General features: G+C 39.8%; 1 protein-coding gene across 5 annotated transcripts in view; it reads right to left on the reverse strand.

The window, feature by feature from the left end:
• Positions 1–15205, reverse strand: part of herc2 (HECT and RLD domain containing E3 ubiquitin protein ligase 2) — a 65310-nt gene that overhangs the window by 33090 nt on the left and 17015 nt on the right. For 2 of the 5 annotated variants that reach the window (XM_066666534.1, XM_066666533.1), the window contains exons 7-31: positions 13007–13148; positions 12745–12855; positions 11580–11751; positions 11235–11408; positions 10981–10998; positions 10064–10252; positions 9768–9919; positions 9362–9519; positions 9153–9266; positions 7878–8129; positions 7604–7797; positions 7249–7449; positions 6825–7053; positions 6538–6662; positions 6169–6347; positions 5285–5469; positions 4959–5123; positions 3494–3679; positions 3222–3392; positions 2873–2976; positions 2633–2783; positions 2248–2462; positions 718–850; positions 346–473; positions 9–204 (exon numbers count right to left, since the gene is read on the reverse strand). In XM_066666534.1, coding sequence (XP_066522631.1) covers positions 9–204; positions 346–473; positions 718–850; positions 2248–2462; positions 2633–2783; positions 2873–2976; positions 3222–3392; positions 3494–3679; positions 4959–5123; positions 5285–5469; positions 6169–6347; positions 6538–6662; positions 6825–7053; positions 7249–7449; positions 7604–7797; positions 7878–8129; positions 9153–9266; positions 9362–9519; positions 9768–9919; positions 10064–10252; positions 10981–10998; positions 11235–11408; positions 11580–11751; positions 12745–12855; positions 13007–13148 — 4044 coding nt within the window. Of the gene's footprint in view, positions 1–8; positions 205–345; positions 474–717; positions 851–2247; positions 2463–2632; positions 2784–2872; positions 2977–3188; positions 3393–3493; positions 3680–4958; positions 5124–5284; positions 5470–6168; positions 6348–6537; positions 6663–6824; positions 7054–7248; positions 7450–7603; positions 7798–7877; positions 8130–9152; positions 9267–9361; positions 9520–9767; positions 9920–10063; positions 10253–10980; positions 10999–11234; positions 11409–11579; positions 11752–12744; positions 12856–13006; positions 13149–15205 lie in introns of all 5 variants that reach the window. The other 3 variants (XM_066666536.1, XM_066666535.1, XM_066666532.1) reach the window with 2 other exon arrangements.

The following is a 15205-nucleotide window of genomic DNA, read 5'->3' on the forward strand; positions in this document are numbered from 1 at the left end:
GAACTCACCTCTCCTTTTCCTGCACTCTCTGATCAGCTTCCGTGTAATCATTTTCCAGCGAGGCTGGGAGCTCAAAAGCTTCAGTTTGCAGACAATGGAAAGGTCATTACTGACAGCAGGCCTTAGCTCATTAAAAAGGAATCGCAGCCTTTCAATAACAGGAGCACACACCTCCTTATAGGAGCGGCCCTGCTCTTGATGAGTCTGTTCAAGTAAATAGAAGATACAGAGGAAAAAAAAAAAGACAAAATAATTTTTAATACAATGGGGTGGGGGAGCATTTTCATATCAAGGGATTTTTTTTGGTTTGTTTGTTTGAGAGCAATCGGCCCTTGAACAACTTACTTTGATTAAAGAGCACTTGGCCTGGTATACCATTCGACACACATCAACCACTGATTTGGGAAGGGTCCTCTGCTTCCCCTGGTCTACAGCCAAGGCACACTGATTGACAAGCGACAAGGCTACGTGACCTAAATATGGAGCGATAAGACGATGTCAATCAATTGCATTCCAACACAAGCAGGAATGTTTACAGGATTAAACTAAACACAAACAAAATATAAACCACATTTACAAATAAACATTTTTCTATTGCTGCGAGTGACACAATAAGCAGATATCTTCCGTGATGATTAAAAACCGGGGGGGGGGGGGGGGGCAACAGTTCACCAGAGTGTAAGGATTGTGTGTGCTGCAGGCCAGTTGCTAGGTTACCAAGGTCCTGGTGTTTAAGAAGGCAGCAAAGCAGCAGTCGGCCAACTTCCTCCACAGGATGCTCTGGCGGGAAAGTGATGGGAGTGATGAGATGATACTGCTTACAACACCGCTCAATTTGGCATAAAAAGTCCTAAAACACACAGAAAGAATTACAATTTACAGAGTATATACAAAATATTAATGCTGTACCAAATACAAATTTATAATAAGTCAAAATAGTTCAAAGAAACACCAACATATAATGTCACTTGGCCTTATTAGTGCACTAGGGCTACAACTAAAGATTACTTTTATAATCAGCTGATCTGTCAATTACTCTTTGATTAATCAAATAATCTTTCATTGTTTAAAAAAAAAACACAACTATCTGAAATACTGAATTGCTTTAGCCATAATTAAAACGTGAAGTATATGAGATCTCACACAGCATCACATTTATATGCATCATATCATATTTATATGCATTTATATAGCATAGGGGTAATGGAGCCAAGTCCTGTGCAGAGAGAGAAGCCACACTGTGCTCTTTTTTCTGTTTTCAAGGCTATGCTTGCACCCTCGGGCTGGCCTATAGTCCCACCATCTGGAAACCTGCACCCTCCCCAGGTTTGTTTTGCCCTCCCCAATCAGCAGCCACAAAGCTTTACCGCTGGACTTTTCCAATATTTCTGAAAGGCTCCAATAGGACTCTGAACCAGAAGAACGTTTCTAAGAGAATAACTAAGTTCAGTGACTCCTCTCCCTGCTGATGTGGTGTGATGGCGCACTGTGAAATACTGCTTTTCTCTAATTCCCTTCGTCACTCACTGCTGTGTGAGGTCTGGAGGAGTGGGAGAGTGGATTTTCCACCTTAAATGCTGTTGTAGCTCAGACTTCCTGTTCTACCCTCAATGGGGCTCTAAATTAAACTCTGTGAGATTTACACATGCCTTTCTCTGTGAGGCTGAGGCTATAGTTCCTAATTCAGATTACCCATTCCACCTTTAAAAAGGTACTCTAAACTTGCAAGGTTACTGTCAATGTTCCATTTGCATTCATGGCATTTACACAGTGCTTTATTTACTTGTATTAGTGTTATTTACCTTTATCAACTTTAAAATATAACTGTTACCTGGAACCATTTAAGGTGGAATAAAAAATTTGAATGAGATGCTAACTACTGGGAGTTAGCCTTTACTGTCAAGTGTGTGGTTGAGCATATCAACGTATGATTTTCCTGTTTTGAGTACAAAATGTTTGATATTTTATCTTTTCCCAGAGAAAGATAATATGATACCTAGTGGGTAATGTCTGCTCTGCCAAAAGCTTCTGCATTAAACACTCACTGGCATGAAAGATGATTCTTGTTTCTAGAAATGCACATTTCATATTGCACCATGCACTTTTAATTCTTCATGGGGAATCTAAATGGGGTTAGACTGGAGCATTACATTTTCATTACTGAATGGCTCTGTCTTCTCACTGCAGCCCTAGTGTGCACAGCTATGTTTTTAACCTGTGTGTGTCTACTAATCATTGTGAATTTACCTTCACAGTGTGGTCCTGTGTGGTGTTATCAGCAATTGCCAGTAGGAAAGGCTGCGCATGGTCACTAAGGGTGATTCTGCGGGAGTAGAGCTTAGCTTTATCAGGTGTAGTGGTCCCTGGAGAGCTGCAATGGTCCTCATCCTTCTCCTCATTATAGTTGTAGTGGATCTGACTGGTCTGGAGACCCCCACAGAAGATTGATGACTGGAGCCATTCTGAAAGAGCAGATAAAGTAGTTATTCTACTTGCTCTTTTCTAATATAAAAATGAAGCATAAATTGATCTTACTAAAACAAATTCCTATTAAGTTTCAAAGCACCATGCCAGATTCATTTCTCATTATTAGGAGAGTAATAGACAGAGTAAAGGCAAAAAAGGTTCTCACTAGCACATTCTATCTCCATGCGAGAGAGAGGTGTGCTCATTGCCAGGTAGGAAGCATGAAGTCCAAGCAGCAGGCCCAAGTTCCTTTCTGTGTCTATCAGAGGAGAAGACAGGCTGCTAAGGTCTGGTGTAGTTACAGTCTCCTGATTGGGCTGGACACAAGAATCATCACAGGGCTATTCTGTTAGTATGCTGTTAAACATTATGTTAATGTACAAAAAAGATGACACGTAACACTTGCCTCCATATACTGTCCAACACAAAAAGCCTGCATTGACTCCCGGGTATCCTCAAACTGAAGTGCAGCCTCTAAAGCAACCACCGGGTCATCTCCAGCAAACTGGGCTACAAAGAAAAAAACAAGGTCATGACTGTCTAAGCAAATTTCTCATTTTAAACCTTAATATCAGAAAATAAAAACCAACTTGGTTAAGATTTAAGAAATGACTAGACATATGCTGTCATCACGACTCGATGGTTGAGATTAATCTCTAGAAACACACATCTATGGCATTTTAGATACAACATATAGGATATGATGGACACAGCATGAATACCATATATCTGCACTCCATTTCCACATGGCATACCAAGAATAGTGTTTCCAGTAAGAGACTGAGCCTGAAAATCCTTTATATCATAGACTTTGCCATCAATGACTGTCCAAAAGCCACCATCTTTGTTGTGGTTCTCCAGGTCAGCTTTGCGGATGAGTGAAACCTCTTCGTTGTTCTTTGAGCTTGGCCCACTGAAGAAAGATCCTGCAAAAAAAAAAAAATAATAATAATAATCTAATGTGATTTAAAAGCCACATTAGTTTTCATGTATAATCATTCTGCAATCAAAATACATTTTCACACACCCATAAGGCCAGGCCAGGCCAAGTCTTCGTTGTCATCCCTGTCATGCCCTGGGGCGAGGTGGTTAAAGCGGTCCAGATGTTCCAGGAGGGCTGCAAGTAGAGGGATGGCGCCAGTCTCCTGCATCAGTCCAGCGTCCAGAGTTAGCAGCAGTACGATGGATACTACCAGCTCTGGAAGCAACACACCTGTGGGAAGGGAGGTGGAGAGCTCAGTTTACAAAGCTTACTATTAATAAATACTAAAAAACTTTTTCAAAGTTTGAAAACATTAGACAAATGTAATCTCTTTTATCCATTTAGAAATTAACTTAATTATTAGGGATGTCAAACTTAATAATGTGTTAACTCAAAGTATTAACAGCGTTCATTTGGAATGTTGTAAACACTTGCCCCTGTGTAAATGGCTACAGCAACGTAAAGTCAGAAATTCTCAGAAATCTCCAAGGAAATTAGTGCAGTCCTCTGTTAAGTGAAATGGCGCAAACAAAACAGCTAAGACTTCGCTGGGTGAATATAAATAAATCTGTGCAGACTTAGATCACAGCATAACTAACTTATTGCCCTGCTATTTGTGTTCAAAATGTTTCATTAGTTCATTTAAGAGTTATGATGCATCTAAATTAGATAAAACACGATTGTTAGAAGTTACTACAATGCTTACTAATAGAACAAAAAATACTGTGTGAAACGGTAACATGTAAAATAACTTGTACATTACTATGCTGTTATTTAAAAAAATAAAAAAATGCTGTGTCTCATTTCTTAAATATTAGCCCATCACTGTGTACTTTTCAATTACTTTAACTGGAAGCAAATAGTATCTAAACTGCTTTTCACTGCTCATTTCATTTTTTGTAGTACCACTGAACGCCCAATGATGCTAAACTGAGCTCACGGCAGAAAGTAACAAAGTAAATGATTTTGTAGTGTAAAAAAATCTGTCTCATTTCCATCAGTATGTCAGAGTGTTATAATGACAGAAATTAATATTTGCTTCATCAAATATATTCATTCACTCAGTAACATTCTGTAAACTGCTAATGTCTTTGGGGTTCACTAATGAATTTCTGAATGTAATAAATCTATTCTGATGAAGCTCATTGTATCCAGGGTAAAAATAAATGCATATATTTTAATCATGAAAATACATTAGGATCAGTGATAAATATATAAAAAAGTGATTACAATTTTACTTATCATGATTAACTACATAAAGTGAATAATCTTTTTTTTTTTTTTTTTTTTTTTTTTTTTTAATCGCCTGAAAATTCTAATAGATTTTTAAACAAAAAAACTTTGAGAAAGACAGCATTCTTGTTTTTTCATTATTTGATTAATTCATGATGCTGTTTAACTTTCACTTTAGAATTTTTATAGCACCATTTTCCACCCACAATTGGCCCAATACATATTAATATAAAATTCATAATTTAATATTACAAGCATGTAAGGGACCAGTGGTTACCAGTAAGGTCTCCCTCAATGACACGGGACACCTCAGCAAAGTGGCGGTGACTGTTGAAAGCAATGCTGGTGGCTACAGGGAGGATGTCCCCAATGTGTGTACACAGCAAGGCAATGTACTTCTTCAACAAGGAACCCACTCCCAAAATTTCAGGATGAGTCAAAGCTGAAACACAGAACAGTCGTGAGTCATTTAAACCCATATAGCATCTGGTCTGATAAAAGTTTCTATTACTCCAAAGTAATAAATTGTCATTTAAAAGGCAGAGCCCATAATTATGTAACAGTTTATTTATTTTATGTGTAATGTTATGTGTAGGTACTTACTGTATCCCCCTACTCCTACAGTGCCATTGACTCCCACATAGAGTTTGCAGATCAGTAGTCTCTGAAAGCGCAGAAGCAGGTCCAGTGAAGCAGAGCGCTCTTTACTCGCGTGCTCTGCATCTTGGCAGTTTGAAATGCGCCGTGCCACATCTTTCAGACGTGCTATAGTTTGTGATGCAATATTCCTATTAAAAAAAATTACAATGGGAAATTAAACAAATTAAAGTGCAAATCTAGATGAATTTTTTCAATTATTTGAAAACTACAACATTTTCTTAGGGCATATTCATATATTAAATAAACAAACCTTACTTATTCTTAGCAGGTAATTATTTATTTATTACATTCCATCATAAATGGTTGAATTCATTGCATTGGCTTTTTACTGCTCTGTCCCAAAGCATACCTGCCTACACATTACCTTCTACACCACTGATGCCTTATGTTTATACTCTATGCAGTGTGCAGTTTGTGATAAAGTAGAAATGATGTCATGGGAAAAACAGTTATTTAAATTTTAGCTTTTATTTCTGTTTATTACACAGCGTATAATCGTCCAAATTTGATGTGGGAGATTGTAGAGAGTAGTTTATTTTAGTTTATTCGACTTCATGTGTGCAGCCCTACACTTAAATAAATAAAGAAAATAAATTAATGATAGTAATGCATGATGGTAATGGTAATAAATGTACAGTTAATCAAATTGTATATATATATATATATATATAACACTGTACAGGAACCAGACCTTGGTTCAGTTTGATCTGGAAATTTGTTTGGACAAAATTTTCAACCTTTTGAAAAGTTCTGGAAATTTCAAAGTCTGGATCAAACATGGCACGTAAAAAGAGAATGATAGAATATACATAAGAGACGCTCAGTACCTGAGGAGCTGCTGAACAAGCTGAACCAATGGTAAGCTCTGCTTGCTTGCAGACTCATATATGCCTGTGTTGATCAAGTCTTTATCCAGGGTAGTGCGGCAGCGGTGCAAAGTTGATGCATTGGCCTCCTGTTCATCAATCTCCTTCTCCTTTTGTGCCTCTTTCTTAGCTTCAATGTCCTAAAAGCATTAGCAAACTAATTAAGTGGCAATTTAGCTTTTCAATCAAGTATTTCCTGTGTGGGAGTTCTCAATCTTTAGACAAAGTCTTCATATGTCAGGATTGGTCAGGCTACATGAAGTAAGGCAGACATGAGACAGGCTGGATGTGAATAAATGATGAAACAGCTGCTGAATAATGCACACTGACCTGGATCTCAGCTGTGATGGCAGCATTCAGAGCAGACTCCAGCCCACCGTCTGCCATCAGACTGCTGACCAGCAGGTCAATCATGAAACGTCGGCCAGGACTCACACTCATCTCGTTGCCAGAGGCTAAAATACAAACAAACAAAAATATACACAAACACTAAACACCCGGAACTACGTTTTGATCAATGACCTTCAAGAACAAAGACGAGTCCTTTGTATGATGTAATTGGTGATATAACAGTAAGCAGACTGCAGTCTGATGCTCCTGCCCACAGTGAGACTGACCTGCGTTAGGAAGCAGTGAAGATAGGGCTCTAGCTCTTTCCTCTGCAGTGGGCAGTAGCACTGACCAGCCACTCTGGAGCACAGCCTGCGCGGCTGCCTGGACTGTGTTCAGCACCCCGGCGTTGCTGGCCAGCGTCACCACCGTCTGCTTGAGGTTGTTGAGCAGGCTGCTGCCCAATCCCAGACCAAGCTCTTCTGGGTCCACCTGGTTACTGATCGCAGCATGGAGCTATAGAACACAGGCCAAAACAGGGCTCAAAGTTCATCAAACTCATAGTCCTTTATTTCAACTTCAAAAACAATCCTAGATAGATATATATATATATATTATTATTTTTTTTTTATTTATATACATCCTGAAAAAAAGTATTAATCAATATTTCAAAAACACATATAGCTCAGCCCTGCACAGATTATGACAGACCTGCAATCGGAGTAGATTGAGTGTAGACACCACCATACACTCCTTCTCTTGAGCTGGAGGCCAGTCTGTGCTGCCATCCATGCCGTCGCTGACCTGCCGCAGTAGAAGGTCCAGCTGCTCGAAAGTCATGGGGCACACATCAACCACAAAGGGAACGCGCAGCCCCACTGACCACTCTGAGCAAGAGGACCATGCAAAACTCTGAGAGAGCAAAGGAGAATCAACATGTACCAAAGAGTAACAAAAATATAACAAGTAAAATAAATAAACATCACAGTAAAACAAGAAAAAAAAGCCCTTTACTATACATGTGTGTCACACCCACAAAGATGTTGAACTCATAAGAACGTATTACCTGGCCAGGACCACAAGAGATGCCCACTATGTGTTTGGAATTGAGGCCTGGTAGGGCTTTGGGCTGCTTCTTGTTGGAGAAAAGAGTGTCAAAGTGCTGTAGTTTATCATTACTTCCCCAGCTGTGCACCTCACCATCCTCTGTGAGGGCCAGGCAGTGTGTGGAGCCCACTGCTATATCCACTACCTTTTTCCCTGGAGAATGCAGATGAACACACAAATTAACAATGGACCTCAGAACAAGGTAATAATGAATCATCTGGGTAAATCCTAACCTTGTAGACTGTCCAGCAGTTTTGGGTAGCGGACATGCTCATCAGTTCCATGGCCGAGGCGCTGGTTGTCTCCTTTACCCCAAGTGTAAACCTGGCCATCTTTAGTAAGAGCTACTGAGAACTGGCTGCCACAGCAAACCTTCACAATATCTAAATCCTGCAGCTTTTCCACCAGCTTTGGACTTTTACAACCATCACTGCCTCCACGACCAAGCTTCCCATAGTCCCCATCCCCCCATGACCAAACCTGGCCTGGAGAGAGAGAGAGAGAGAGATGGAGAAGAACAGAAACCAACTGATGGAGAAAAAGGGATTGAAGGGTATGATGACAACTCTAAAATGTCTTGATAATACTTTGCCATATTACATCCTTAAAATTTTGATATACTGCTATAACAATAGTTACCGACAACAATTTGATAGTTTGTGTATATTATTTTCCCCTAAACATACTCCATTTCATCATTTCATTTCATTTAAATCATTCACAGAAAGCAGAAAGTTTGTGGCTCTCCAGTCTGTTTGCATGCTTGAAACCAGTCTAATGTGTTTACAATTCTGAAAAGCACAGAAAGGATTGCTCTATTCCTACTCAATAGGTGGGTAATATTGACTTATTTTTGCTGTTTTAGATCACTTAAGGTGAAAAGGTATTCAGACACAGGAAACGGCTACCTGCATTACTGAAAGTGCTACAAAACTAAATAACTTGAGTTACCAATGAGGTTCTGTGGTAATTCAAACTTACAGACAAGTTAAAATTAATTAATTCATTGTTTGTAACTGCTTATACAATTCAGGGTTGCGTTGGGTCCGTAGCCTACCCAGAATCATTTGTGCGCAAAGCAGGAACACACCCTGGAGGGGGCACCAGTTCTTTACAGGGCGACACACACAACCTTACACACTCATTTTAACTTGCCAATCCACCTACCAATGTGTGTTTTTGGACCGTGGGAGGAAACCGGAGCACCCGGAGGAAACCCACACGGAAATGGGGAGAACACAACAAACTCCTCATAGACAGTCACCTGGAGCAGGACTTGATCCCACAACCTCCAGGTCCCTGGAGCTGTGTGACTGTGACACAACCTGCTGCATCACTGTGCCGCCCAGTTAAAATTCAGCCACTTGCAAATAACAGTAGTTATTTTTCCCTCAAACACACTGTTCCGCCTTCCAAAGATGCTCAGTTTAGAACTGCGTATCCCCACAATCATAGACGCTCCCTTTAAGAGTGTGGAGGAAGTACAAATTCTGGTAAAGTATTCATACCATTCTCTGTTACTGCAAGTGTCTGGGCATCTCCACTCCCACAAGACACATCTAGCACCTTCAGCCCCTTCAATGCAGTCACCAGCATGGGGGTGGTCTGGTCCTCACTAGAGCCTGCATTGAGTAATAATCCAGATATCAGAAAAAAAAGCAAGAATGAAAAATGTTAGAGAGAAAAGGATATAGTATTGGTTTAAAATGGACATTACCATGGCCCAGACGGCCATAGTTGCCTCGGCCCCATGTGAATAGTTCCCCATCTGCTGTAATGGCTGCACTGTAGGTGCTGCCACAGGCTATGTGGACCACATGCTTTCCCACCTGCTTCCCAGAGAAAGCCATAATCATGGTAGGCTCTTCCAAGTACCTATACAAGAAAAAATGTTTTTATTATTTATATATTAAAAAATCCAACAAAATTTAAACTCATTTCAAAACAGTTATTTAGGAGGAAAAGGTTGAGAAACAGTAGGAATTTTCTCTGCATCATCTTGACTCTAGATAGATGGACACAATGTAGCAGTGCCAAATTTATAACCTTACTACAAAGCTCTTGTCATCAAAATACCACAGGATAAGCATTGTTGCTGATAAAGATGTCATAGGGGTTCTTACGTTGTGTCTCCATGTCCCAGGCGACCACCATCCCCACAGCCCCAAGAAAAAACCTCCCCATTGGCTGACAGCGCCAAGTAGTGCTGCCCTTCTGGGTGAGCTGCCAGCTTTACTATTTTTCTGGATGACAGCCCATGGACCAGCATAGGAGACTAAAACACACAGAAGGCACTTCAGCCATGTCAGATAAAGAAAAGACTATGATCTGTACATTTTGTATGAATGTGAAGTACAAAAATGACACAGTTTATGTCATAAATCTTGAGTAAAATGCTTGATTAAAACAGGACTCTCACCAAGGTGGTGCTTTTGTAATTCTGTGTGTAGACAGCACCAGAAATGGACAAGATGAGAAAACCCTTCTCTGAGCAAACAATTTGGGTTACACCCAGGCTGGACAGAGTCTTGCACTGGACAGGTCCATTCACATTGGCATAAACCTTCCAGCCCAGCAGACCCCAGCCAATCACCTCCTGCAATGTACCCTAAGGAGAGAGGAAAATGACCAATCAATCAAAAATAAATAAAAACCATGTCTTAAGTGCAGTGTTCAGGATTCTCCAATCCTACTACAGTGGAGCAAATAACAAAAGGCTAGAATCTGGGCTATTAATTAAGTTTGAATGGATAGTGCAAGTTATATATACACAAAACCATTTCCAGAGAAGATGTGACATTTTGTATAATGCAATAAAACCAATACCAGTGACACACTACATAGCTTGAAGTTTTTACTGACAAACATAATTGTATTTCCCAAATACAAACAAATTTACAACTGCATATATGCAAAACACTCAAAAAAAAAAAAAAAAAAAGTCATATCTTTGTACTTTTGTCCATTAAATACAGGTTCAGAAGGACCTGAAAAATACTACCAAATTAAGCACTGCTTTCCTGAGCTGAATGAAGGAAAAGGCTTATGTTTGCAGAGATGTGACCAAAAGGAAGCTCAGTATGACACACTGCACCAAGTACTATTAACCTTAGGGGCTACAGCACTCTTACTTACACCCTTTCAGAGGCAAACATTAATCCTTAGCCACAGGTACAAAAATGCTATACTTCCTTTTCAGCAAGAAAATTAATGTATGATGTTGCGCTAATCACACACAGGATGGTTCATAATCCTATGCTGAAGAATACCACAATAATCACAAGTATATTACAACCTGAAAATTAGTGTAGACAGGAATATATTAAGCCCAATTACCTGTACAGGGCCGTGATCCTCCAACAGAGCAGACATAGGGAGAACACAATTAGTTATGCAAGAATATTGAAGTTACAAGTATGCCTAAATATCATCAGTGCTGTGAAGATACAATATGGAAAACAAAGAGAGGGCAATGCAAAAAGGTTCTGATTTCGAGAATTTTAGGCCTTTTTGTAAATCTGACCTTTTTCTAAGTGCAGCAGAGATTATGTTGTGTGTTTCCAAGCTTCATAAATTGGAAAGTACAGTACCTTGTTGGAGGTTGGGGAGCTGCATTGTGGAGGGCTACATGGGACTGCTAGCCGGTCCAGGTGGGCCATAATCACCACAGCTGTCTGTCGTAAGTCTATGGCCAGGTCATTATCTTGGGGCAGGGTTAGGTAGCGTAGAAAACTCTCATTCGGGCTCAGCGGGGCAGACAGAATCTGTGAGTAGGGAACAGTTACTGTTGAAAAGCACAATTTTTTTTTTTATAATGTCCTTTGTCCATAATGTCCTCTCTGGAATCAGTTCTCAGTGAGCTACAAGCAAGATCCATGAGGTGTCTTGCATTGAAAACAAAACTGTAATCATGTGGTGCATCAAGAAATGCTCACTTCTACTTCCTCCTCAGGGACAGGCTCTTCTTTGCTGCCATGGATGCTTTGGAAGCGCTGTAAAAGTGGCAGTAAAGGTGCACTGGTGCCTTGGCTAGAACGCTCATTATCCATCTCTCTTGTGCCACTGTCCCACAGCCTCAGCAAGAGCAGCACTGCTGATAGCAGCTGACTAAATCCCAAATAAAAGATTAAATATTGTACAGTCACCCTACTTTTGTACCTTTATCACTTTAAAACACAAGCTTATTATTCTGTATCTATTAGATACTACTCAAATTGACTATATGGGAAAATATGTATTATGATGTTTACTGTACTGCTTGTAAAAACAGCTCTTTGTTAAGGGGCCTTTGAAGAGTAAGCATTTATATACCGTATTTTCCGCACTATAAGGCGCACCTAAAAAACTCAAATTATCTCAAAAGCCGACAGTGCGCCTTATAATCCGGTGCGCCTTATATATGGACCAATATTGAGCCACAACAGGTCTGGCAACTACGGTAAGCAGCCGCCTACTTAATTTTCTTCCGCGCGCGGTGCATGCTGGATATATACCGGTATATATATATTTCATTTCCATTTGTTTTTTATGTAAAGACCCCAAAATGGCTCCTATTAAGAGACACGCATATGACACAGAGTTTAAACTCAGGCGATCAGTCATGCAGAAGAACACGGGAATAGAGCAGCAGCAAGAGAATTTAACATTAACGAATCAATGGTGCGAAAGTGGAGGAAGCAACAAGATGACCTACGCCAAGTAAAGAAGACTAAACAGTACCCCCCCCCCCCCCCCAAACTATGTGGGGTATATTAACACTGCACTACATGTTCTACCTTAAACTACGCTGGGTTGTAATCTATTAATAAAGTTGAACTGACCTATCTGACTGTTTTGTTGACATTCCCTTTAGCGCAGCTCCATCTAATTGATGCATAACGTAACCCCCAGCCTCTACTGTAGCGTCTATTGTATGCGCCTTATAATCCGGTGCGCCTTATATATGGACAAAGTTTTAAAATAGGTCATTCAATGAAGGTGCGCCTTATAATCCGGTGCGCCTTATAGTGCGGAAAATACGGTACACTGATACAATACGTATCATACAATAAGTACACTCAGAGAACTGAATCTGTTAAAAATATATATATTTCTGTATACCTGAGTGTGCCCCTCTGAACAGCCAGCTCAAGAAGTATAGCAAGGGCCAGGTGCTGGTCTTGCAGGGGAATGCTGCTTGGGGCTTTGCTACTGCCACCTCCATGCACATCACTGCTCCAAATACAAAACAACACAAGTGAAAAAAAAAATTAAAAATTCCTGATGATTGCAGACCACTTCCAAAACTTTCAAACAAGGTCATAAATATCTCCTGTGAGGTTTATCCCAATTAATTTTTTGGTCACCAAAAAAAGTAATTCACCTGAGGAATTTCGTAGCTCTTTCAACAACCTCTAGCCAGACCGATGACACAGTGCCCTCATCAAATAACGTAGCCTCTGGAAGAGCACGCAGAGCATCTAGAGACTCCTGCAGCAGCTCACTGCACAGGTCTGCATCATCACCTGAAACACATATTAATACAGTTTTAAAAGGGAAGGTCTATTTGTGGGGCAACTATTGTTCTCTTTGGTTTGTTTACATTAAGAAGCTCTGTCTCTTTTAAGGTGGAACAGTACGTTTGAGGCACCACAGAAATTAATTTGTAATTTGTACTAGTGTTGATTAGGTTTGTAACACTTTTGGACTGTTTATTTTGAAGGCAGATAGCCATCTCTCAAATTTGGAGACATTTCCAACCTAAGCAATCCTAAACAGTAAAAATAAGTCAATATTAACCACAAATGGAGCAAGAACAAAAAAATATCCTCATTTAGGTTCATGCTATTCAGAGTTTGGAGGTTTCTCTGTTGTCTAAAAACTATGTCAGCAGGGAAAGAGAGAGAAAGCCTAGCATACCGGATCGAGACTGGGTTTTTATTTTAATTAATTAATTAATTTTTTAGCCATTTACTGACACCAGGGCTTCGTATACACAGACACATTTCTTGCACACAAATGGTGAGGAGACTCAAAATTGAATGTGGCAGTTGTAAGTTTGTTTTATTATCTGAAAAACTGAATCAGTGCTATATTTTATTATTGATTTAATACTGTAATTATCATCTGTATTTTATTTTTGTGTACAGCTGCATGTGTAGACATGTGTTATATGGATTTTCATTTTTCTCCCTTAATGAAACAAAGAAGTTGACAAAACTGCACACAAAAATAATGGAAGTTCTCTTCTCCTGTCGGTCCACGCTGTAGATGCAGAATCAGACTGTAAATCATCTCTAGATGCATAGTTTATGTGAGTATTCTTCTAGTCCAACAGTGGTCACTAACCCATAGACATGGGCTGCTAGAGTTTTAATGCCCTCAGTGTCACTGTATGACTGGCTACCAACCAAAATATTCAGTCTTAATCTTGTCTGATCTACTCATACCAGCACAACACATCCTAACAAAACCACCATCACATCAGTGTCAGAGCAGTGCTGAAAATGATCCACCACACAAATCATACCTGCTCTGATCCTGTGGAGACCTGCTCTGGTCCTTTTCTGACACAGTGTATGCTATAGTTATGTAAAATGGTATCATTATCTAGCACAAGAGGCTTATTTTAAGAAAAAAAAAATACTTGTTTAGAATGTCAAATGTACCCATGACCTCTAATTTCTCCCCACTTTTAAACCCATTACTCCCAGCATATTTCTACCATAATATTTATCCATTCTCCATCATATTTCTGTGCTTCATCCCTTTCTTTACCCTCATTCACATGCACTTCATTCAGAAGTACAGCAGTTTTGTTCAGATCTCTTCAGACAGAATCTCTGTTTTGCAGCTCACGTTACAGAGGAGCTCTACATTCAGAGTCAGAGCAGCTGGCCTCACCCATTCCCCATGGACACAGATGGATTGTGCAATTCTGCTCTCAACAAGCCATCAACCCACTGGATCACATCACTCACAGATGATGCTCAGACAAACAGCAGAACAGAAAAACAGCAGGCAGCTTTTCCGATTAAGTCTGCAGCCAGTTTTAAACAATTTTAGGCATGCATCTGTGGAGGGGGGTGGGCTCTACACTCAAGCAGTGAGATTATTCAAGCATTTTCTAAAGCTATGAATTCCACAAAGAGAAAAATTACTTTGGTCCAAAAGTCTTCAGTGGCAAATGGAAACTTAACACAGTAGCATACAAGTCCATTACAATTTCATTAAAGACCCATTAACATATCTAGAATCAATGTCAGTAAAAGTCAATGAGTGTTTCCACTGCGTGTCTACAGATTACAACTTAGATTCTGTAAATTCATATTCCTCATATTCAAGGCATATAGATCTTGGATGTGTGGGCTTCAGGTTAATCCCCCAACCTCAATAGTTTGTCTCAACTTGGCACTATTAGAACTGGACTGTGTAAGGTACACTTATCCTATAACTATGAGAGGATTATACAGCCCAGCTACATAATTCCTGAAAACTCAAAGAAGCATTGTCTGGGAAATAGGATTATGAATAAGTGACTGGTGTAATCAATGAATATGTAACAAGCTACAAAAATGTAGGA

Source organism: Hoplias malabaricus, chromosome 3 (genome assembly GCF_029633855.1).
Source record: "Hoplias malabaricus isolate fHopMal1 chromosome 3, fHopMal1.hap1, whole genome shotgun sequence".
Taxonomy (NCBI): Eukaryota; Metazoa; Chordata; class Actinopteri; order Characiformes; family Erythrinidae; genus Hoplias; species Hoplias malabaricus.